This window comes from Cervus elaphus, chromosome 9 (genome assembly GCF_910594005.1).
Source record: "Cervus elaphus chromosome 9, mCerEla1.1, whole genome shotgun sequence".
NCBI lineage: Eukaryota > Metazoa > Chordata > Mammalia > Artiodactyla > Cervidae > Cervus > Cervus elaphus.
Genome location: NC_057823.1, coordinates 62,957,149 through 62,980,244, shown reverse-complemented (window position 1 = coordinate 62,980,244; position 23,096 = coordinate 62,957,149). Strand labels below are relative to the sequence as shown.

Here is a 23,096-nt window from a genome sequence, read left to right as displayed (position 1 = left end):
TCTCCAGAGTGGCCAACCTTCCATGCCTCTAAGTGATGAGAGAAACTGAGAATCCAAGCGTGAGAATGACTTGTCTTCAATCACATCACACGCTGATGGCAGAACTCTCTCTAGACAGAGGCTCCTCGCGGTACAGAACTCCAGCACTTCTCAACTGTCCAGCATGCCTGCAAGCTCTCTGTCATCTGATACACCCCACCTGGCTGTCCTGGGACAGGCCCCTACTGTCTAGAAAGGCTGTGGTTTATTGTCTGTGGGATTGGTCTTTGATTTGACAAAGTCACTGTGTGTACAGGGGTGGCCACACTGGCCATCGTGTGAACACCCTTCTCTCCACCATTCCTGTGGGCCTTGAAAAAAGGTCAGACAGACAGATGTGACCAAGGTGTACAAACAGAACCCCACTTTATTAGCAGTTAGTTCAAGATTGTACATTAATGGAGGAAGGTTCCCACGTTCAACACAACCCAAAACGGCTGGTTTGAGAGCCCTGATCAGCTGAGTGGGGAAGCACCCTCCTCCCCACCCACAAAGGAAGGAAACCTCTGACTGTTCCCCTAACCTGCCCCCCACCCTCTCAGTCAGCCCGCTCCTCTCTCCCCAGGAAATGACATGAATTTCATGCACAGATTACAAAAGGAGCCCTCTTGCTGATAATAAAAGCTAGCACAGTCATAGAAAACCCTCAACGCCCTCATTCTCCTCAAGGGCCACAGAGAGGCAGGGAGGGATGAACTTATTAGGATAAAACGCAGCCAGAGTCTTCCCTGGGCCCTCGACATTGACTGCACACGAGGCCCACGGCTCTCCCTGGTGGAAGCTGAAAAAGCCTCTGGCAGTCTGAGCTGGCGAAGGGAAGCCGTGGGGACAGGCAGCCTCAGCCAGGTAGGCAAGCCGGAAGCCCAGCACTGCCTCAAGGGCAGGGGGACCTCCATCCCCACCTCAACGAGAGCGGACTTCCTTCCTTCCTTCCTTCGATGTCTGAAAACCCACGCTGTAGCCCCATCTGCTTATTCTAGATGGGAAGTTAAGTCCTGGGAGGAAAACTGTCACCTAGCTCCTTAGTGCACACAGCTTGGACAAAACTTCACATCTCCTGCCTCGAGCCCAGTGCTTTCTCCTCAACCGTGGCCTGGGCAAGCTGCCCCCACCCCCTTCTTTGGTGCGTCCTTGTGGCTCTGCCCCCGTGCACACAGACCATGGGCCGCCAGGAAGTGAAAACCCAGAGATGCAAAACAGAGAGAGATACTATTTGGTGCCCTGTGGTCCAGTCCCAGGATCAGGAGAGCACAGGACCTTCTGAGTCCAAGATGCCTCATTTCCAACAGGCCCAGCCTCCGCGCGTGAGGCCTCTTCCTTCTAGACTCCCCCAGCCCAGTTGTGAAGCTGCCTCCCCCGCCTTCTCCAGGAGCTCTGGCCTGCCCCTCCGTTGATTTGGCACTTGGTACAGGTGACAGCGGAGGGACTGAAGTTTTTAAGTCAGCAACAAGAGGTAACACTCCCCATAGCCTAAATTGCCCTTGCCGATACAGGGGTTAGAGGAACTAGACACTGTGGAGAAACAGATCAGCTTGTGGGACGTCGAGGCTCAGAAGTAACGTCATTTAAAAAACCAAAGTGAGCAGAACGAAAACTTCACTGGCTTGAAAGAGACTTTAGAAAATACACTTCCAAGATGCAACCTGTGTACCTTAACTAGGCCCTGATTCTAAAACCAGGCATAAATTATTCGGGGGAACTTTAAATAGGGACTGATGTTGCTGGGAAATGACTGTTGTCTTGGGTGTGATGGCGGGCCAACTGAAGGAAAATGACCTACCTCTTAGGAGATGCAGGCTCAAGTATATGGGGTGGAGTCTTAATGATAAAACTAGTTCAGAAAAAATGTACAGACAAAAAGATAAAAACAATGTGGCAAGATGTTCACTGTAAGTCTGAACAGTGGGTAGTAGGAGTTGGTATAAAATATCTGGTACAACATTTACTTGCTCTTTCTAACATACCTGTGGGGACAGCTCCATGCTGGGACCAACTGGTCTCTGCAGGTCAGCCCAGCAGTTTCCTCCTGCTGGGAACAGACCACTGCTCCCTCGCTGGGCCCCAGAGGCACTGGCTGCTCCTACTGAGAGGTGCAGAAGAGACACATCCTTACACCTCAGACTCTTTCTCCAAGAGCAAGACTCCTGCCGTGGGTGGCTCTAGAACCCCGGGTGACACAGCGCACCTGCTCCCAGCCTGGGGCACAGGTGTGTGGAGGAGACGGCAGAAGTGGGGCAGAGTTTCTGCTCTTGTTTTCAGGCCAGAGGACGCCGCACCACTGACCCTGGTTTTCTCCCCCCTCAGGGGGATCTGTGTACTCAGTAGCCAAAGAGCCCCTAGGGGACTTCTCTCCCCTCCCCAGTACCTCCAGGTCCTGGCAGGGGGTCCTCGAGACAGATTCCTTTAGTGGGAAGGGAAAAAGTAGCAGTGACAAGACAGACTTACAACATGTGACAGGTCAAGTCCCCAGGATTTCCTCTGCTACCCCAGGGTCTCAAATCTGCCTGTTTCCTCCTCAGGCTGGAGGACAAGGGGAGCGGACCCACCTGCCCCTTGAGGACAGACCTCAGACGGTGGGAGCTGTGAGGTCCTCATCACAGAACATGAGCCCTGCACTAGAAGGGCGGGAAGGAAGGCTGGGCTCTGCGCTGCGGAAGCCGCTACCAGCTCTGGGAGTCTGGTTCCTGGTGCCAGTCCTCACGAGCATGCAGGCAGGCATGCCGCCCAGTCCTCAGACACCCCGCTCCGAAGGCCCCATGGAAAGCATAATGGGAACACCTCTCTTGGGGGATGGTAGAACCACATGCAGCCGGCCCTGCAGAACATTCCACTTCTCCATTCCACAGAGACCCTGGGGACCAAGACCCAGGTTCCCAGGCTGGGGAAGGGCCTTCCGAGGTGGGGCGAGCATGACAGGGATGCAGATCTGGGACTGAGAAGGCACCTGGCTGGGAAGGAGTGGTTTGTCCCCGTATCCTGGAATGACCAAGGGCGTGACCGAGGGAGGGACAGCAACCTGGCAGAGTAGGGTCCCAAGGATGGGCTCAGAGGCAGTGTGGCACTGGAAGAAGAGCTCTGGGCATGGAAGCGGGAGCCTCAAGTTCGCTTCTTGGCCCTGCTCCCAGTCAATTCTGTGACGTCAGCCCAGGAGGCCACCTCCCCTTTCTGGAGCTGTGTCCACACCCGTTGAAGGACCCCGCAGCCCCAACATCCTAAAGTCTTCTGAACAAGACCAGGCTCTCTAGAAAGGATTTCCAAGGTGTCAGTTCAAAGCCGAACTGGCAGTGGGAGGGACTGGGGAAGAGGCACCCCAGCCTTAGTCACTTCACATTGTTAAGAGGGGGGGTAGGAGCAGGCCCCCACCAGAAACTAGTCCAGAGATCCCCTTGTCTGCAGAGGGGCCTGGAGACAGCTCGGGGGGGTCCTGGGGGCCCCCAAGCTCCCAGGGCAGCTCCCAACCTAGCACCATGTGAGGGGAAGGGGACAGGCCAGCATTTAGCCCCGGGGTCTCCTACCTCAGCCTGGCTGTTTCCTTTGATCAGAAGTCCCCTGGGATCACTGCACTTCATGAAGCCGGACTTCCTGGAGACAGTAGGTCTTCCCTCTGCATCTCACCACCCCTGTTCTCCTGGAGTAGCTGCAGGGCAGCCATGGCACTTGACCTCTCCAAGGGCACATTCATTCTGTGTCCTTGAGGCCCCCACACATGAAGATACATACCGCCCCCTCCATCCCACGCTCTAGCACTGAGATAGGACACCCTTTGGGACTGGGGCTTGCCACCATTCTGTACGACTGAATTAAAAACAAACCCAACCAAAAAAATATAATATATATATATATATATATATATATATATACACAGTTATATATATATATGTAACACAGTGCAACCCCAGCACCCAGGGTATAAACTCTGGCACCAAGAAAAAAAAAATATTAAAATACTTTAGCTTCTTAGTACTTGGGAGGTTAAGGGGGGCTCTAGGTACCCTCGGCCCCAGGGAGCCGGCAGTCTCACCAACTCTGTCCAGCATCTGCCTGGGGCCAAGGCAGGGGCCTGGGGACAACAGATGTACACGGGAGCATGTATACGGCTGGCCCCACGACCGCCTCAGTCTCTTACCACAGGAAACACCACGCATGTCATATCCCCGGGGGAGAGAGGGGGCAGGGCTGAGGACTGGGTCTCTGGGTCCAAATGGCATGGCAGTGCCCCCAGGGCCCTGAAGGTGGCCTTGAGAACCGGGTGGGTACTGTATGAACCAGCGGTTCTTTCCCCAAAGCGGGAAGGTGAGATGCAAAGGTAATGAGCCGCAATGGGTGTGGAGGTCCAGCATTCTCTCAAGGTGGCCACCCTCACATCCCGCCTGTGGCTGCCTCTGGGTTTCCAGCTGACCCCTCTGAAGAGCCTGGCTTGAAACATCAGTGAAACGTCCAATTTCTCTCTCTGGTTTGCCAAAGGTCCCAGCTGGACCCTTGTCCTTGTTGTCAGGAGGACAGAGACGATGTGGCAGCTAACACTGAGTGGACACCCTATGGGGCAGGAGTGAAGGATGGAGCGCGCGGTGGGTAGAACACAGTGAGGGACAGAGAACAGAGTCTTGCGGACTCCCTCCTACCAGCATGTGGTCCTCCACCAACAGGAAGTGGCCTCCCCATAAAGACTAAGCAGAACGGACCTCAGGTGGCAAGGGAGGTCCGAGAGGCCACCGACCGCGTGCTGGATGCTCTGAGGCACGTGGGCACCTGCCTGGGCTCTCCTCCTGGCTGGCCCGGGCCGCGGCAGAGTATTGCTTGTGAGTGCTTGGCTGGCCGGGCCCCGCTCCCCACTCTGCAGGTCAGTCTGGCTCAGCGTGTGGCGGGACGTCCCTGCCGTCACATTCAGTCCGGCGGCGGGGCCGCGGCTACCTGGTGTTCTGCAGCTCCTCCCGGAGCCAGGTCGGCAGTGTCTGGCCCATCTTGTACAGCAGCTTGGAAAGCTCGACGTTGTGGTCCCGGTAATAGTCCTTCAGGAAGGCGCGGGACTGTAATGGGAAGGGAAGCTCAGACGTTAGTCATGTGCTGGTTTGAGTGACCCCCGCCCCCTCCTCTAGAAAACTAGCACCCCGCTGCCATCATCTCCCACTCCCATTATTTATTCACAATCTTCTTCAAAATGGTAACCTTCAAAAGAAAACATATAGGAGAAGCACCAAACTATAGTATACAAGGTGAAAACTCATGATTGGGAGAAAAGAGAGAGAATTAATCAAGAATATTTTGTTGAGGATTTTTGCATCCATGTTCATCAGTGATATTGGCTGATAATTTTCTTTTTTCTGTGGTGGTATCCTTATCTGGTTTTGGTATCAGGGTGGGTGACGGTGGCCTCACAGAATGAGTTTGGGAGTGTTCCTTCCTCTGCAATTTTTTGGAAGAGTTTAAGAAGGTTAAGTGTTAACTCTTCTCTAAATGTTTGATAGGATTTATCTGTAAAGCCCTCTGGCCCTGGACTTTGGTTTGTTGGGAGTTTTTTAATCACATTTTCAATGTCAATTTAAGTACTTGTGATTGGTGTGTTCATATTTTCTATTTCTTCCTGGTTGCGTCTTGGCAGGTTGTGCCTGGCAGATTGCTACCATTTCGTCTAGGTTGTCCATTTTGCATTCCTGTGGTGTCAGTTGTAGCTTTTTCTTTTTCCTTTCTAATTTTATTGATTTATACCCTTTCCCCTTTTTATCTTGATGAGTCTGGCTAATGGTTTATCAACTTTGTTTATATTTTCAAAGACCCAGCTTTTAGTTTCATTGATCTTTTCTGTTTTCTTCATCACTATTGTGTTTATTGCTGCTCTGATCTTTATCCTCAACAAAATACTAGCAATCCTAATCCAACAATACAGTAAAAGGATCATACACCATGATCAAGTGGGATTTATTTCAGGGATACAAGGATTTTTCAGTATCTTCAAGTCAATTAGTGTGATACACCCCATCAAAAAATTGAAGAATAAAAACCATATGATCATCTCAATTGATGCAGAGAAAGCTTTTGACAAAACTCAACACCAATTTATGATTAAAAACTGTCCAGAAAGTGGGCACAGAGAAAACCTACCTCAACATAACAAAGGCCATATATGACAAACCTACAGCTAACATCATTCTCAATGGTGAAAAGCTGAAAGCATTTCCTCTAAAATCAGGAACAAGACAAGGATGTCCACTCTCGCCACTTTTATTCAACATAGCTTTGGGAGTCCTAGCCATGGCAATCAGAGGGAAAAAAAAAAAAGAAATAAAGGGAATCCACATTGGAAAAGAAGTAAAACCATCAGTTTGCAGATGACACACTATACAAAGAAAATCCTAAAGATGTTACCAGAAAACTACTAGAGCTCATCAATGAATTTAGTAAAGTTGCAGGACACAAAATTAATACACAGACATCTATTGCATTTCCATAAACTAACAACAAAATATCAGAAATAAACAATCCTATTTAACAATGCACTGAAAAGAATAAAACACCTAGATGTAAGGCCAGATACTATAAAACTCTTAAGAGGAAAACATGGGCAGAACATTCTTTGACATAAATCACAGCAAGATCTTGTTTGATCTACCTCCTAGAGTAAAGAAAATGAAAACAAAAATAAATAAATGGGACCATAAGCAAAACTAAAAAAGACAACCCTCAGAATGGGAGAAAATCTTTGCAAATGAAGGAACCAACAAGGGATTAACCTCCAAAATATACAGACAGCTCATATAGCTCAATATCAAAAAGCAAACAATCCAATCAAAACATAGGAGGAAGACATAAGCAAAGACTGCTTAAAGAGCACATTAAAAGATATTCCATATTACTAATTATTAGAGAAAAGCAAATCAAAACTACAGTGGGGTACCACCTCATGCCAGTCAGAATGGCCATCATCAAACAATCTACAATTAATACTGGAGCAGATGTGGAGAAAAGGAAACCCTCCTACACTGTAGATTGGAAGGTAAATTGGTGCAACCACTGTGGAAAACAGTATGGAAGTGCCTTAGAAAACTAAAAATAGACCTACCATGTGATCCAGGAATCCCAGTCCTAGGCATATACCGGAGGAAACCATAATGAGATGAAAAAAAAAAAAAAAAACTGCACCCCAGGATTCATTGCAGCACTTCTGAACTTACTTACAAAACAGAAACAGACTCAGAGACTTTGAAAACAAGCTTATGGTTACCAGAGGGGGAGAAGAATAAACTGGGAGTTTGGGATTGATACATACACACTGCTATATTTAAAATAGATAACCAACAAGACCTACTGCATAGCACAGGGAATTATGCTTAATATTTTGTAATAACCTAAATGGGAAAAGAATTTGAAAAAGAATAGGTATATGCATATGTATAAATGAGTCACTTTACAATATACCTAAAACTAACACAACAGTGCTTATCAACTATACTCCGATATAAAATAAAAATTTAGAAAAAAAGGAAACAGAACACTCCTTAATACCATATATGAAAATAAACTCAAAACGATATAAAGACCTAAACGTCAGACATGATACCACAAAACCCCAAGAAGAGTAACATAGGCAAAACATTCTGGCATAAATGATAACAATGTTTTCTTAGGTCAGTCTCCCAAGGAAAAGAAATAAAAGCAAAAATAAAGAAGTGGAACCTAACTAAACTTAAAAAGCTTCTGCACAGCAAAGGAAACCACTGACAAAAGGAACAGAGAAAATATGTGCAAACAACACAACCAAGGAGTTAATTTCCAAAATATACAAACAGTTCATGCAACTCAGTATAAAAAAAAAAAAAAAACTCAATTGAAAGAGCAGACCTAAACAGTTCTCTGAAGAGAACATACAGATGATCAACAGGCACATGAAGAAACATTCAACATGGCTAATTAGAGAAATGGAAATCAAAACTACAATGGGATCACTTCACAAGGATGAGAACGGCCAACGTCAAAGACCTACAAAAAATAAATGCTGGAGAGAATGTGGAGAAAAGGGGTTCCTCCTATACTGTTGGTGGCGATGTAAAAATTGGCACAACCACTGTGGAGAACAAAAGAGAGGTTCCTTTTTAAAAACTAGTCATTGCAGCATTATTTATAATAGCTAGGATATGGAAGCAACCTAGATGTCCATTGACAGTTGAATGGATAAAGAAGTTGTGGTACATATATATAATGGAATATTAGCCATAAAAAGGAATAGCATCTGAGTCAGTTCTAGTGAGGTGGATGAACCTAAAGTCTGTTATATAGAGTGCAGTCAGAGAAGAACAAATATTGTATTAACACATATATATGGAATCCAGAAGGATGGTACTGATTAACCTATTTGCAGGGCAGGAATAGAGAGACAGTCATAGAGATCAAACTTGTCACAGCTGGGGAAGAAGAAGGTGGGACAAATAGAGAGTAGCATTAAAACATATATATTACCACATGTAAAACAGATAGCTAGTGCGAAGTTGCTGAATAACACAGGACCCCAACGTGGTGCTCTGTGACAACCGAGAGGGATGGGATGTTGTGAGGAGTGGGAGGGAGGTTCAAGACGGAGGGGACATATGTATACCTATGACTGATTCGTGTTGGTATATGGCAGACACCGACACGATTCTATAAAGTGATTTTCCTCCAATTAAAAATAAAACCAGATCTACAATATGATCCAGCAATCCAACTCCTAGGCATACATCCAGAAAAAACTCATTGGGGCGCATGCATCTTTTCTCACACATGCATTGGAAAGATATGTGCACCCCAATGTTCATAGCAGTACTGTTTACAATAGCCAAGATGTGGAAGCAACCTGTGTGACTATCAACAGATGAATGGATAAAGAAGATGTGGTACAATACATACACTAGAAAATTAAAAAGAATGAACTATTGCCATTTGCAGCAATGTGGATGGACCTACAGAATATCATACTAAGTGAAGTCAGACAGAAAAAGACAAATACTGTATGATATCACTTTATATGTGGTATCTAAAAAGTAAATCTATTTACAAAACAAACAGACTCAAAAAACAAACTTACTTGTTACCAAAAGGAAAGGGAGTGGGGAGGGACAAATTAGGAGTATGGGTTAACAGATACACAATGCTATATATAAAATAGATAAGTAACAAGGATTTACTGCATAACATAGGGAACAATATTCAATATCTTGTAATAACCTATAAAGGAAGACAATCTGAAAAACATACATATATATAAACACTGAATCACTTTGCTATGTACCTGAAACTAATACAATATTGTAAATCAACTATACTTGGATTTTTAAAAAATGAGCAAGGGGTAATGAAAACACTGGGAAACATAACCACAGTCACAATGTGTGCCCTTTCCCATTTATCCTATAAAGGATGTCCTCTCCTACAAGAATGCCTCATCCTTCCATGCCATAGGTCCAAATGCTACCCCATCCTTCCAGGCCCAACCCCAGAGTCAGCCCCCACCTCGTCTGAGAAGCCTTTACCCGTCCAGCTTCACATGGCACATCCTTGTTCTGAAGTCCCATCACACATGTGCATACCTAACTACACAAAGCACTTCTTGCCTTGTATTCTACTTACTGGCACGTGTGACTCATTTCCCTCCTAGACTAGGAGCTCCCTGAAGGCAAAGAACATGTCTGATTCATTCTCAAAGCCCCATAGCATTCAGCCCTTGTGAAAGGAAATAAATCCTAGCCCACGTTTCCTCCTAAGAACACTATCCAAGAAATGTCAAGGCAATGCTTGAGCGCTGGGTGTCAGATAAAGAGAAGCTTCTCTCCAGTACGGAACCCCCATCATTTATTCCCCTGCCACAGGCAGCATGTCTGCTACTTACATCCAAGTCCATCTCTGGGTACTTCCGGCCCTTGCTTTTGCCTAGACACTTGGTTTTTCCTCCTTCGAGCAGCTGGCACCAGAATCCTTTCTTTGGATCAAACCTGTGGAGGTGGGGAAAGCCTTCATCCTTCCTTAGCCTGGAAATCCTCCTGAAACTCTCCAACTCAGGGGTGAGAACCCAGTAGGAGAAGAACGTTTAGTGGGGGTTCTTTTGCTTTTTAATAAATTCAATCTTTATCAAGAAATGCTCTATCTACAATTGTGTTTAAGCATGTGTATCACTGGAAAGTTGCTGTTGTTTAGTAAACTCCAGAGCTGACAAAGCAAGACTGCCTTCAGAATCTGAAGACATGCTGGGCCTTCCAGGGTATTTTGGGGAGAGAAGGTGCTGTTACCGGGAGGGGAGGCATAATGACGTCAGAATTCAGTCCCAGATCAGCAACTATCTGGAGATTCTTGGGCATAAGGACAGCAGGAGAACAGAGCTTCCTTCTGGCAGTAGAGCGAGATGGGGGTTTCTGAATGGGTCACAGGGTAGGCATGGTGATGCTGAGGGCAGCTGTCATTTACTGAGATTAGTACATGCTGGGCGCACTGAGCCAAGAGCTCTACAAGATAGTGACCCTCGGGAGGTAGGAATTATTATTACCTGTACCCCCAACCTACAGAGGAGGAAAGTGAGGCTTGAAGGAACTAAGACACAAGTTCAAGGTCCCAAAGTTAAAGAAGTAATGGGTCTGGAATCCTCACCCAGGCATCTCTGCTGCCACAGCCATGCCCTTCGCTGCTGCTCCTCTCTACCCTCAGAGCAAAGGACTGACTTCCCTTTTTTACCTTCATCCTCCAAAGTAGGGAGATGGGGATATTCTTGCTGCAGGGCTTTCCGAAGAAGGTAGCTGGGGAAGGAGACTTTCTTTCTCCTCCTGAGACTCCCTCATCCAGCTGTGTGTCACCTGTCTGTGATTCACCATCGAAGACAGCCTCTCCTCAGCCCTGAGTCCCTCAACACAGGCTGGCACTTATTCATCTTGGGAGGGCATTCTCAGTGTCCTTGCATTGGGTTTTAAGTGATGAGAATTAACTGTTGACAATATTTATAGTATCTTTTTCCTTAAATTATATTTAGGTCATAAACTAATGCTAAGAAACCCTTGTGGGTATTAGAGTTGCTCATTACTGGTCTAACTTGAACACTCTGAAAATGTTCAGTCCAGATTGAAAAGAACACCCTAGGGGAAGGACTACCAGAAGAGAACAGAGTCATCACCTCCCTTTTTCTTGAGTCAATACCTTTGTTTATATGACTCAAGTCATATTAACTTTTCTGCTAAACTGCCATCAGGGCCACACATACTTTCTCATACTTGCTGACTCTAATCTGTGTCTCTCTCCCAATCATTCCAGCCTCTGGCTTTTGGGCCCATGTGCCTGTTTAGGACATCCCCCTGCTGAAAGGCCAAGATAACACTCACGCCAACATTTTGTGGTAGTCAATGGTGTTTGTCACCCCAAGGAACTTTTGCACTGTGTCCATCACTTTGGCAGGTTCTGTTCGCAGCAGTTTGCCATCCAAGACCAGAATCTGGAAAAAAAAAAAAGAAAAAGGAGAATGTGATCTGAACCTGTTTTCACTCCAGTGGCCAACAGGCCCCCAGTCTTCTGGGTCAGCAGCCATGGTTATGGGTTGGGGACCCTACGCTCTATAGAGTGCTTCCTCCTTCTCCTTGGACAGGAAGCGTCTCTGTGCCTTAGCCCTGGGCAGTCTTGCTCCCTGCCTTCTGCCAGCTTTTTCCGACTGATGCCGTCCTCTCCCAGCATTTATTTTTTTTTTTTCTCTCCCAGCATTTAATCCATCACCAAGACCCTGCCTTTCCCTCCTGCCCCTATGACACCTCCCTCTCTGCCTCTCTCCACGTTTCTGGACTACATGTCACTCTCCTGCCTAAACCCACCAAGGGTTTCCTTAAAATGCCTCAGCAACCTGGCCCTGTTTACCTCTCCAACTGGGCTCTCCCTCCCTCCCAGGGCCTATTCCAGGGCTTTCCGGGTCCCCTTAGGGTTACAGAGCCTGCTGTGATGAGACAAGGGCTTGGGATAAGCAAGACTGAAACCTCTGAAGATCCCAAAGACCTAAGTGTCCAACGACCGCATTTCTGGCCCTGTCACTGGTGAAAGACCTTGAGGCCTTCGGTTAACTGCCCCAAGTCAGTGCTATGGCTGCCCTTCCGAGGGTCAGGGACAGGCCTACCTGGTTGGCGTGAAAGGCGCTGAGCCAGCGCTCGATGTGGGTGGCGTACCAGCCGGGGACCAGGCAGCGGTTCTGGAGGGTGCGCAGTTTCAAGGATGCGTCGGGCCCAGCCGTGATAACCTCATGGAAAGTGTACTTCAGGGCTACCGGGTCATCGTGGGCTCGCTGGTGCTGCAGACGGGCAGGGAGAGAGGGTCAGTGTGCCACGTGGAAGCACCAAAGGGAGAGGCTTTTGTGGGACAGTAAGTAGGAGGTGGCCAGAAGACGCCGAGCTGGAACCAGGAGCCCTGGGCTCAAGATCTGGCTCTACCTGTCATTACCCTTTGACCTCAGGGAAGTCACAGCCCCCTGGAGCCCTAGTTTCCCCATCTTTGCAAGATGGGAGTCATACTAAGTCAGAGCTTCCAAATGCTGGTCACTTCACACCATCTCTGTGGTCTCTGCCATGTCTAGCTGTACATGCTGAATCAACAGAATTTTCTTTATTTGGACTCCTTATTCACATAAAGGTATTTCAAAATAAAACTCAATACTGCCTTCACAGATAGAAAACTAGAATCAGTTGTCATATATAAAGGTAATAAAGATAATCATTCATAAATACAATAAAATAAAGCTATGTGTTCACACACCAGGCAGATACAAATGTCTGCTCTAAGCCCTGATGCAGTCAGGCGGGCGGAGCCCCTGTGATAGGATTGGCGCCCTTGTAAGGAGAGACACCACAGAGGTTGTTTGCCAAGAGGACACAGCGAGACGGTGGCTGTCTAAAAGCCAGGAAGGGAGCTCTCACCAGGAACCAGATCGACTGGTACCTCAATCTTGGACTTAGACTTCTAGGCTTCAGGACTGTGAGAAAAAACATGCTATTGTTTAAGCCACCCAATCTATAATACTTGCTGTGGCAGCCCAAGCAGACTAAGACAGAAGGACTGGGAAAGAACTGTAAAGGGGAAACGCCAGGTTTGAAGCACCTGAAATAATGCCCCGGGCAGTCGGCATCTGCAGAGTGCCAAAGTCCAGAGATCGCGAGCCTATTCACCAGGGGTGACCCTCACAAACCCCCACACCCTCACTGAGCATCACACACAGCCTGGGCCAGGGGTGGGGGGACAGCCCCCATCCTCCTGATCTCCCCTCTGAAGCAGGCCACCATCCTTCCCCTCCTTCCAGAACCTCCCTGGACCCTCCTGGAAGGAATCAGCCCCCCTTCTTCTTATCCCGCCTCAGCCACAGACAGAAGAAAGAACAGGGGCTTGGACCTGGAGGAGCTAGGTTCAAAACGCCAGCACATGAACTTGAGCTCGTCACCCGGCCTGATGAACCTTGGTCTTCTTGTCTGTGAGCGGAGACACAAAGCTCTCCGCCCTCTAGAGGAGGAGGTGCATCAGGACAGAACCCGGGCACCTCCACCCAGGGCTGCTTTCCCTCTGCCTCCCTCTCCTTCCTCTTTCCGCCCCCCATTAATACAGATGGTCAGTCTCTGCTCACTGCCGGGGCACAGCATGGGGGGCAGCAGGGCACGAAGAGAAATGGCTTCCATTCTCCCAGAGAAAAGGAGAATGTCGGGGTATAGACAGAAAGTCGTGAGAAGAGTAGGCCTACACTCCAGATAGGGAGGGTAACCAGGCTTGGAGGGAGAGGAGGCGGAGAGGTCTGTGAGGGGGATCTGCACCTGGCCTCCTACCAGCCCATGGCCACAATGAGGCCCCAGAGAGGAAGCTCAGAGGGTGGCCAGGCCTGCAGCAGGACCAGCTCTAGAGCAGGAAGCCTCCCACCCTGGCATAAGTATAATTCCAGCAAGATTGGCAGGTAGGAGAGGAAACCCCCCCCCCCCCAAAGACCTGAGCCTAAGCTTTCCTATAAGCCCAGTGGAAAGGTGCTCAGAAAAAATTCAGTCAGGTCATTGAGATTAAAGAAAATTCTAGTTCTTACACAGTCAAGGAGCAACTAGAAGTTGCGATCTCCTGCACGAATCACAGTCTAGGTAACTTCCTTACCTGATCAGGCATTTGCATCCTCCACTAGGAAGGGCAGGCCCTGTGTTCTGTCCTTCTCTGAATTCCCACCCCCACTCCGAGCCCAGTGAGGAGGCCACAGTTAGCATGAGCCCAGATCACTATTCACCAAATCCTGACTTCAGCAAGTAAAACCAGCCTCTACCTCTACTTGGAAAATCAGAGTCAGAGGCAGGTCCCCAGATAAAGCTGGGAGGGCAAGCAGGTAACCTGGCTGGGACTCAGCATGAATTTCTGCCTGGCTCCTCCTCTGGGCTGGAAGCATAGTGGAAGGAACCCTGTTCTTACCCACCAGTGCACTGCAGGAGCCTAGCTGAGGGAGAGGACAAAGACGATGCAAGATAAATGTTTGCTGATATTTATTAGTGGCTGAGTGGTAGACACAGCCTGTGCCACTACCCAGGGCCCCACCCCAGCTCACCTGGTACCAAGAGTAGGCTCGGTCCGCTGGGTTGATGAGGATGGTCAGGACCTTGGCCTTGGGTAACAGGGCAGCTGCCCGCCGGGGAGCCACTTCCGAATCAAAGTAGTTGGCGCTTTTCTCAAAGTAGAAGTCGGAGGTGGTGTTGGAGGGGATAGGGAAGAACTCCATGTACCTGCAGGAAGCCCACAGAGGGGGCGCTCACAGGCAAGATTCAGGAGAAGGGCCTGAGGAACGCAGTCGGGAGGGCCCGGGCCGGGTTCACTAGGGGGTGGAACGTGAGAAAGCAAGCAGGCACACTGCTCTCAGTCTAACAAGGACTTACTTCTGCCGGGATCCGAGACAGAGGGAGTCTGCCAAGTGGCCACTCTAATGAATTTGTTCCTTTTTTGGGGAGACCCTGGGATCAGGAGGATCTTTTCCTCTTAAGTGGGATGCTCCCACAGTGAAACTGACAGGGCCCTAACCCTTACTGCCACAAGGGGGCGAGCGGGGACGCTTCTGACCGGGAAACCCAGCACTGAGGGGAAGGACGCCCTCTGCTGCCTCCAGGCTGCAGGGTTTCCTTCCTGACCTGATGGTACTTTCTAAGCTGTTACTGTAGACCAGCAGACAAGGAGGGGAGGCGATTGACTGCCTGCCATCTGTTCCCCCACACTCCGCCCGCCTCCTATGGGTGAACCTGACAGCTTCCCAGATGAACCTCCCACATCCCGCTCAGAGTGACTGTCCACACCAGTCCTCTGAGATCTCCTCTAGGTTGAGGGCTCCTCAGAAAACCAAATAAACACTCCAGACCCTCCCAGGGGCACCTACTCATGGAAGATGGAGCTACAGCTTCGGAAGTTTCTGGGAACCAAAGCCCACAGAGCCCATCATAGTTAAGGGCATAGGAGCCCTACTCTATCCTGTGAGGCGAGGTTTCTCCTGGGTGGTCCCAGGGACCCATTTATCAGAATTCAGTTACCTGGGGGCCTGGGGGATTTCTGTACCCCTACAAACAAAATATTTGGAGTGGAGCTGAGAAATTGCTAGTTCTCTCACATGTCCAAAATTTCTTTACAAAATAGCACCTTTATGTTCACAATTCATTGTTTGTTATACCTAAATGGAGAAAGCTCTGAGAAAGAAGCTTTTTTGCTAAGTTTGTAGCAAAGCCATCTGGCAGCAAACCTTGACTTAGAATCTTACTTGGCATATACTTTGCTACAGATATACACATACTTTGCTACAGATATATTAATAAACTTGCTAATGGGTGCTGCCCCAGACTTTGGTGAAGGTGCTGTTAAATATATTATGTCTCTCTAAATCCATAAAGAGGTGACTTCCAATCATGTATCTGGTTACAATGGATTTTAGATAAGAGACTGTGGCAGTATCGGAGAGAGTAAACGAAAGCTAGATTGCCTGACAGATGATTGAAAGAAAGAAAGAGGCTGATGGAATACACAGAGAAACACCAAAAAACAAACAGAATAACACCCATGAGGTCTCTACTCAGGTAAACCACAGACATAAAAATAATAAAAAAGAGCAACACGTGTATAAGGTTAGAAAAGATGAGAGAGAGGCAAACAAGAAACAGTGTGAAACCATCCCCACTAGCACCCACACCCTGAGGGAGCCTCTGGTGACAGCTTCTGGTAGGAATCTGCAATTCCAGCCACATTCCCAGGAGATTCCCTGAAGACTTAACGAGCCACCTCTGAAGGGCTCACAAGATCGCCTCCTGCTACACGGTCAGCCACACACAGTGGAAAGGGCCAGCTTTCTGGTCCGAACACCTGGATTTTAACCCCTGCTCTGTCCTCAGCTTTCAGGGCCTCAGGCGTGTCCCTCTTCTCTTCTTGGACTCATGAAGGCAAGGAAGGGGATGGACTCTGACTTCTGGTATTCCCTGAGTCCAGGCAATAATATAAAAGGGTAAAGGGCTTCCTCATCAGTGTCCCATCTATGTGCAGGCTCCAACATCATGACTCAAGGGTCACTGCACTTTGTCCCTGTTTACAGGAACTGGCTGCGTGTGAGCAAGCGCCAGCTGCTTCCTGCTGTGGCCTCAGCAGACCTCCTCCTTGGCAGCCTCCATGGCGGCCGTCCTGTCCCACTGCTGACAGAAAGACCCACTCACCAGTCAATGCCTTTGTGATAGTTGTGGCCATTAAAAAACTGGATCTCCTCAAAGGTCTCGGAGCTGGGGTAGTTGCTGCTGAGGTCAGGGTGCATGCCCAGGAACAGATAGAGGGCCGTGGTGCCTGCAGGGAAGGAAGGCAGGTGAGACCTGGGCCCAGGCCCCCAGCGAAAAGATAGAGTCTGAAATCCTGAGTTCTGGTCCTGGATCTCCGTTACTCACTGGGAGACACTGGAAAAGTCCCTTCTCTTCTCTGGGTTTAGTTTCCTCATCTCTACCATGAGGGAAACATACGAAACTCAGGACAGGCAAATACAGAGTTTGCAGATGGGCACCCCAACTCTTGAATCCACTGCAGACATCACTAGCCTATCACAACATTCTTCATCACAAAGACTTGACCTCAGAATCCTTCTCAGCACTGTACCCCGGCATTCACATCCACTTGATTACTGTCCCCTCAAAACCCCGAAGAAGACGGTTTCTGCTGGCCCCTTCAGGCCCTGGGCCTCGGGTCCTCTCTGGCACTTGGGAGGAACTCAAGGACAGGGAGTTCCAGACTCGCCAGTCTGCTGGTGTGAAATTCTTGAAGGGCTAAGACATCTGGCCCAGATGCCTCCTGTTTGAATGCCCTTCCTTCACTCACACTCCCTCCCCATTCGACAGTACAGGGCTGACCCCCTCCCTTCAGAGAGTCCATTCCTTTCCTACACGGATCTACAGTTAACATGCTCTAATGAGAGCTTTCAGAAGAGAAGAGACTACAGGGTTCGGTGGTTCAGAGTATATATTTCGGGGGCACAGAGACCAGAGTCCCAGACCTGGATATGCCATCTCCTAACTAATGTGTTAGAGAAAGTGACAAGTTCTGCGAGCCTTGAGCGTTTTGTCTGTAACATGGGAATAGCCATCCATACCATACAGTGGGTGTGTCACCACTGCAGACATGACTGACTTGTCAGTCCTCTTTGCCCTGATCAAGTTTTGCCAGGCACTGGCTCAGTCTTGCACAGCATCTGATCTAGGCTTCTCTGCTTGGACTCAGAAACCCCCAAGAGGACACCAAGAGAGCTCCCTGAGGCTGTGGTTCACAATAGGAGAATTCAATGCCCAACCTCTACCCTTCCCACCTCCACACTGATGGGCAACTCATGGTCACCCCAGCTTCAGTCCCACTTCCTGGGAAAGAGGGTGTAGATTACTGGGGAGTGGAACCAGGGCACGACGGTCTCCAGAATTCTGTGGCTGGGACAGCAGGGGAAGCTGTCAAGACAGTCAGGGAAGCCGGTCAAGAGTGGAGAGACCTGCCTGTTTTCTGGGGGCCAATGATGAGGAGCTTTGGGAAGCGGTCACACGTCTTCTCCTTGGACCAGATGTCCTTATGGCGTTTGTCTTCGCAGGGATCCTAAAATGACAGTGGAAGAGATGTCAGGGCGGGGCAGAAGAACGGACTCAGTGAACGGATTCCAGACTCCCACTGCACATGGATGTGTGGCTCTGACAGCCCTGAGTGACAAGTGTAACTACACGTGTCCTTGTCACATCCCCACCTCAGGACACTGAGCTACTGGGAGGCAGCATCCATTTCTGGTCAGTCTCCTGCTCCCAGACAAAGCCTTAAAAAATGCTCACCCCAGCACTTGGCGCATAACAGGAGCTCACAGGCTCCTATTGTTGACTTTAAAAGTTCAGCAAGAGGTCAGAAAACTTTATGAAGTATAGTAAATCTTTTGAAATGTTTATTACATATTTTAGGCTTGGGTACTATCCGGTCTGTCACAACCACTCAACTCTGCTATTGGAGCTTGAAAGTAGTCACAGACAGTATGTACAAGAATGAGTATGGCCATGTGCCAATAAAAATGTACAAAAATAGACCACAGGCCATACTGACTTAAAAGCTAGGTTGTGGACTCCTGGTCTGAACTGTGAGCCCATCAATTCAAGCTTCTGCTCCTAGTTTTTGACAGTCCCCACTGGTGCAAACAGCCAATGTGGAAATGATGCTCAGTTGCAGAAGTGTCTGGTGGTGAAATTAAAGTCTGATGCAGTAAAGAACAATATTGCACAGGAACCTGGAACATTAGGTACATGAATCAAGGTAAATTGCACATGGTCAAGTAGGAGATGGCAAGAGTGAACATCAACATCTTAGTCAGTGAACTAAAATGATAGGAATGGGTGAATTTAATTCAGATGACTATTATAACTACTACTGTGGGCAAGAATCCCTTAGAAGAAATGGAGTAGCCTCATAGCCAAAGAAAGAGTCCAAAATGCAGTACTTGGGTGCAATCTCAAAAACAACAGAAAGATCTTGGTTCATTTCCAAGGCAAACCATTCAGCATCACAGCAATCCAAGTCTATGCCCCAACCACTAATGCTGAAGAAGATGAACTTGAACAGTTCTATTAAGACCTATAAGATCTTTTAGAACACCAAAAAAAGATGTCCTTTTCATCACTGGGAAGTGGAATGCAAAAGTAGGAAGTCAAGAGACACCTTAAGTAACAGGCAAGTTTGGCCTTGGAGTACAAAATGAAGCAGGGCAAAGGCTAACAGTTTTGCCAAGACAACACACTGATCATAGCCAACACTCTCTTCCAACAACACAAGAGACAACTCTACACATGGACATCACCAGAAAGTCAATATCAAATTCAGATTGATTATATTCTTTGCAGCCAAAAATGGAGATGCTCTATACAGGCAGCAAAAACAAGACCAGGAGCCGACTGTGGCTCAGATCATGAACTCCTTATTGCCAAATTCAGATTTAAGTTGAAGAGGTAGGGAAAAGCACTAGGCAATTCAGATATAACCTAGATCAAATCCCTTATGATTATACAGTGGAAATGACAAATAGATTCAAGAGATTAGATCTGACAGAGTGCCTGACGAACTATGGATAGAGGTTCATAACACTGCACAGGAGACAGTGATCAAAACCATCCCCAAGAAAAAGAAATGCAAAAAGGCAAAATGGTTGTCTGAGGATGCCTTATAAATAGCTGAGAAAAGAAGAGAAGGGAAAGGAGAAAAGGAAAGATACACCCACCTGAATGCAGAGTTTCAAAGAATAGCAAGGAGAGATAAGAAAGCCTTAAGTGAACAATGCAAAGAAATAGAGGAAAGCAATAGAATGGGAAAGACTAGAGATCTCTTCAAGAAAATTAGAGATACTAAGGGAACCATTTAATGCAAAGATGGTCACAATAAAAGACAGAAATGGTATGGATCTAATAGAAGCAGAAGAGATTAAGGAGAGGTGGCAAGAATACACAGAACTGTACAAATAAGGTCTTAATGACCCAATAACCACAATGGTGTGATCACTCAGGTAGAGCCAGACATCCTGGAGTGTGAAGTCAAGTGGGCCTCAGGAAGCATTACTATGAACAAAGCTAGTAGAGGTCATGGAATTCCAGCTGAGCTATTTCAAATCCTAAAAGATGATGCTGTTAAAATCCTGCACTCAAAATGCCAGCAAATTTGGAAAACTCAGCAGGGGCCACAGGACTGGAAAAGGTTGGTTTCCATTCCAATCTCAAAGAAGTGCAATGCCAAAGAATGTTCTAACTCCCGCAAAATTGCATTCATTGCACATGCTAGCAATGCAATGCTCAAAATCCTTCAAGCTAGGCTTCAACAGTACATGAATCGAGAACTTCCAGATGTACAAGCTGGATTTAGAAAAAGGAGAGGAACCAGAGATCATATTACCAACATTTGTTGATCATAGAAAAAGAAAAGGAAAACCCAGAAAAACATCTACTACTGCTTTATTGACTACACTAAAGCCTTTGACTGTGTGGATCACAACAAACTGTGGAAATACCAGACCACCTAACCTGCCTCCTGAGAAATCTGTATGCAGGTCAAGAAGCAACAGTTAGAACTGGACATGAAACAATGGACTGGTTCAAAATTGGGAAAGGAGTACGTCAAGGCTGTATATTGTCACCCTGCTTATTTAACTTACACGCAGAGTATATCACACAAAATGCTGGGCTGGATGAAGCACAAGCTGGAATCAAGATTGCTGGGATATGCAGATGACACCACCTTAATGGCAGAAAGCAAAGAGGCACTAAAAAGCCTCTTGATGAAGGCAAAAGAGGAGAGTGAAAAAGCTGATTTAAAACTCAACATTCAAAAAATCATGATCAAGGCATCCAGTCCCATCACTTCATGGCAAATAGATAGGGAAAAAATGGAAATAATAACAGACTTTATTTTCTTGAGCTCTAAAATCACTTTGGATGGTGACCGCAGCCATGAAATTAAAAGACACTTGCTCCTTGGGAGAAAGTCATGACAAACCTAACAGTGTATTAAATGACAGAGACATCACTTTGCCAACAAAGGTACATACAGTCAAAGCTAAGGTTTATTCAGTAGTCATGAATGAATGTGACAGCTGGATCATAAAGAAGGCTGAGGGCCCAAGAATTGATGCTTTCGAACTGTGGTGCTGGAAAAGACTCTTGAGAGTCCTTTGGACTGCAAGAAGATCAAACCAGTCAATCCTAAAGGAAATCACCCTGAATATTCATTGGAATGACTGATGCTGAAGTTCAAATACTTTGGCCACCTGATGCGAAGAGCAGATTCATTGGAAAAGACCCTGATGCTGGGAAAGATTGAGGGCAGGAGGAGAAGCGGGTGACAGAGGATGAGATTATTGGAAGGCATCATCCATTGATTCAATGGACATGAGTTTGAGCAAACTCCAGGAGACAGCAAAGGACAGGGAAGCCTGGCGTGCCACAGTCCATGAGGTTGCAAAGAGTGGGACACGACTGAGCAACTGAACAATTAGGGCAGACTTCCCCAAGAACTGTCACTTAAGCTCTCTGACTGGTCCCCTTTCCCGGGCTCAGAGCCTGCTGGAGTGAGAAGGGACATAACAGACAGTCCAGGCAGGCCAGCAGCTGCTTTCCACACTCATTTACACCATGTTCACTGCAGTTCTATGCTGCTGTTTTTCACAGGCTGTGTGTGAGTGTGCATTCACATAGGTTCTGCATGGGAGGTTTCATGTGCACAAGAACAAGTGACAGCGCCTACACTGGTGAGCAAGTGTACACCTGAGTTTACACTTGAGAGAGTATGAGGGCTTGAGGACTGAGTCCCTGAATCTGTGCCTGCAGCGCAGACCTGTGGGTGGTGGGCCTTCCCTCCCTGCAATGAGGTACCCAGGCCGCCCGCCCCACTCACCTGCCAGAGCGGGTCCTTCTCCTCGGAGAAGATCTGGAAGTACTTCTGGGCCAGCTGCACCGGGGGCAGCGTCTGCAGCCGGAGGTTGGTCCAGGAGTGCAGGAAGCGCGCCAGGTGCTTGAAGGTGTACAGGCCCAGGCGGTCATTCCCGTAGTTGGACAAGTGTGTCATGAAGATGCTGATCTGCTCCAGGGAGGGAAGATGGGAGGCAGGGGCTGTCAGCCTCGGAGCCTCCTTCACTACCTTCACCCCCACTTCTGACCCGCTGGCCTTGCTTAAGCTTATAGTGCTGCTCGATGACCAGTCCACGGTTCACCAGGGCCATTGGTAAACTCGCCACGTGACCGTGGACTAGGTGCACCCGGTGAATCCAGTCTGACTGACACCAAAGACAGCAGCCCCGAAAGGGAAGCTGACCTCCTGTGCAGACACATGGGTGCTCTTTTGTACTCTTTTGGCAGGAAGGTGAGGGGGTACATGAAACGTAAGGAATACACAGTTACCCCCCAAAGCTGATAACACCACCACTTGATATCTATCTAATATTATCAAAGCACAGATGATTATTTCCATTTTACAGATAAAGAGAGGCCCAGGAAAAGAGATGAAATGCACTCTACATCTATAGCGAGTGCCTTTTAAATTATATATATCAGTACATATATATAAATGTATACAGATATATAATGATATATCGTTTAACATATTCAGTTTATTATGTATGTTAATATGCAATATTCATATATTTATACATACACAAGGACTGGAAATAATAACATGGACAAAAATGCCAACTCTATTGTACAGAAGTGCAAGATGATAAAAGGAAACAAAGACTGCTCAGATTCTCTACCAAGGTCACACAGCAAGTGGGGACAGGGCCAGAGCTGGAACGAGGGTTTTCTAACCCCCAGCTGCACACCTGCTCCTACCCTCCCCCGGGGATGGCGGTCCAGCAGCCCCTCCTCACTGCCAGCCACGGGCTGTGGAGCACTCACAGGGTTCAGGAGCACGGTGAGGAAGAGCTCGCCCCCATTGATGATCTTGTCCAGCTCACTGGAGCCACCCGGGTACTCGTTGTAGAAGATGGTGTGTGTGAAGAGGCCACAGGTCTGCCGCGGGAGGACCTGGGGATGGGGCGGGAGAGGAGCTATGGCTTC

General features: G+C 47.8%; 1 protein-coding gene across 4 annotated transcripts in view; it reads right to left on the bottom strand.

Moving 5' to 3' along the window:
* Positions 1-388: 388 nt before the first annotated feature.
* Positions 389-23,096, bottom strand: part of NDST1 (N-deacetylase and N-sulfotransferase 1) — an 88,739-nt gene continuing 66,031 nt past the window's right edge. For all 4 annotated transcript variants that reach the window (XM_043913293.1, XM_043913294.1, XM_043913296.1 and 1 more), the window contains 9 exons: positions 22,935-23,063; positions 21,937-22,119; positions 18,024-18,120; positions 16,716-16,839; positions 14,585-14,759; positions 12,146-12,316; positions 11,370-11,479; positions 9,896-9,998; positions 389-5,066 (listed from right to left, as the gene is read on the bottom strand). In XM_043913293.1, the coding sequence (XP_043769228.1) occupies positions 4,947-5,066; positions 9,896-9,998; positions 11,370-11,479; positions 12,146-12,316; positions 14,585-14,759; positions 16,716-16,839; positions 18,024-18,120; positions 21,937-22,119; positions 22,935-23,063 (1,212 nt within the window). In that variant the 3' untranslated portion in view covers positions 389-4,946. The remainder of the gene's footprint in view (positions 5,067-9,895; positions 9,999-11,369; positions 11,480-12,145; positions 12,317-14,584; positions 14,760-16,715; positions 16,840-18,023; positions 18,121-21,936; positions 22,120-22,934; positions 23,064-23,096) is intronic.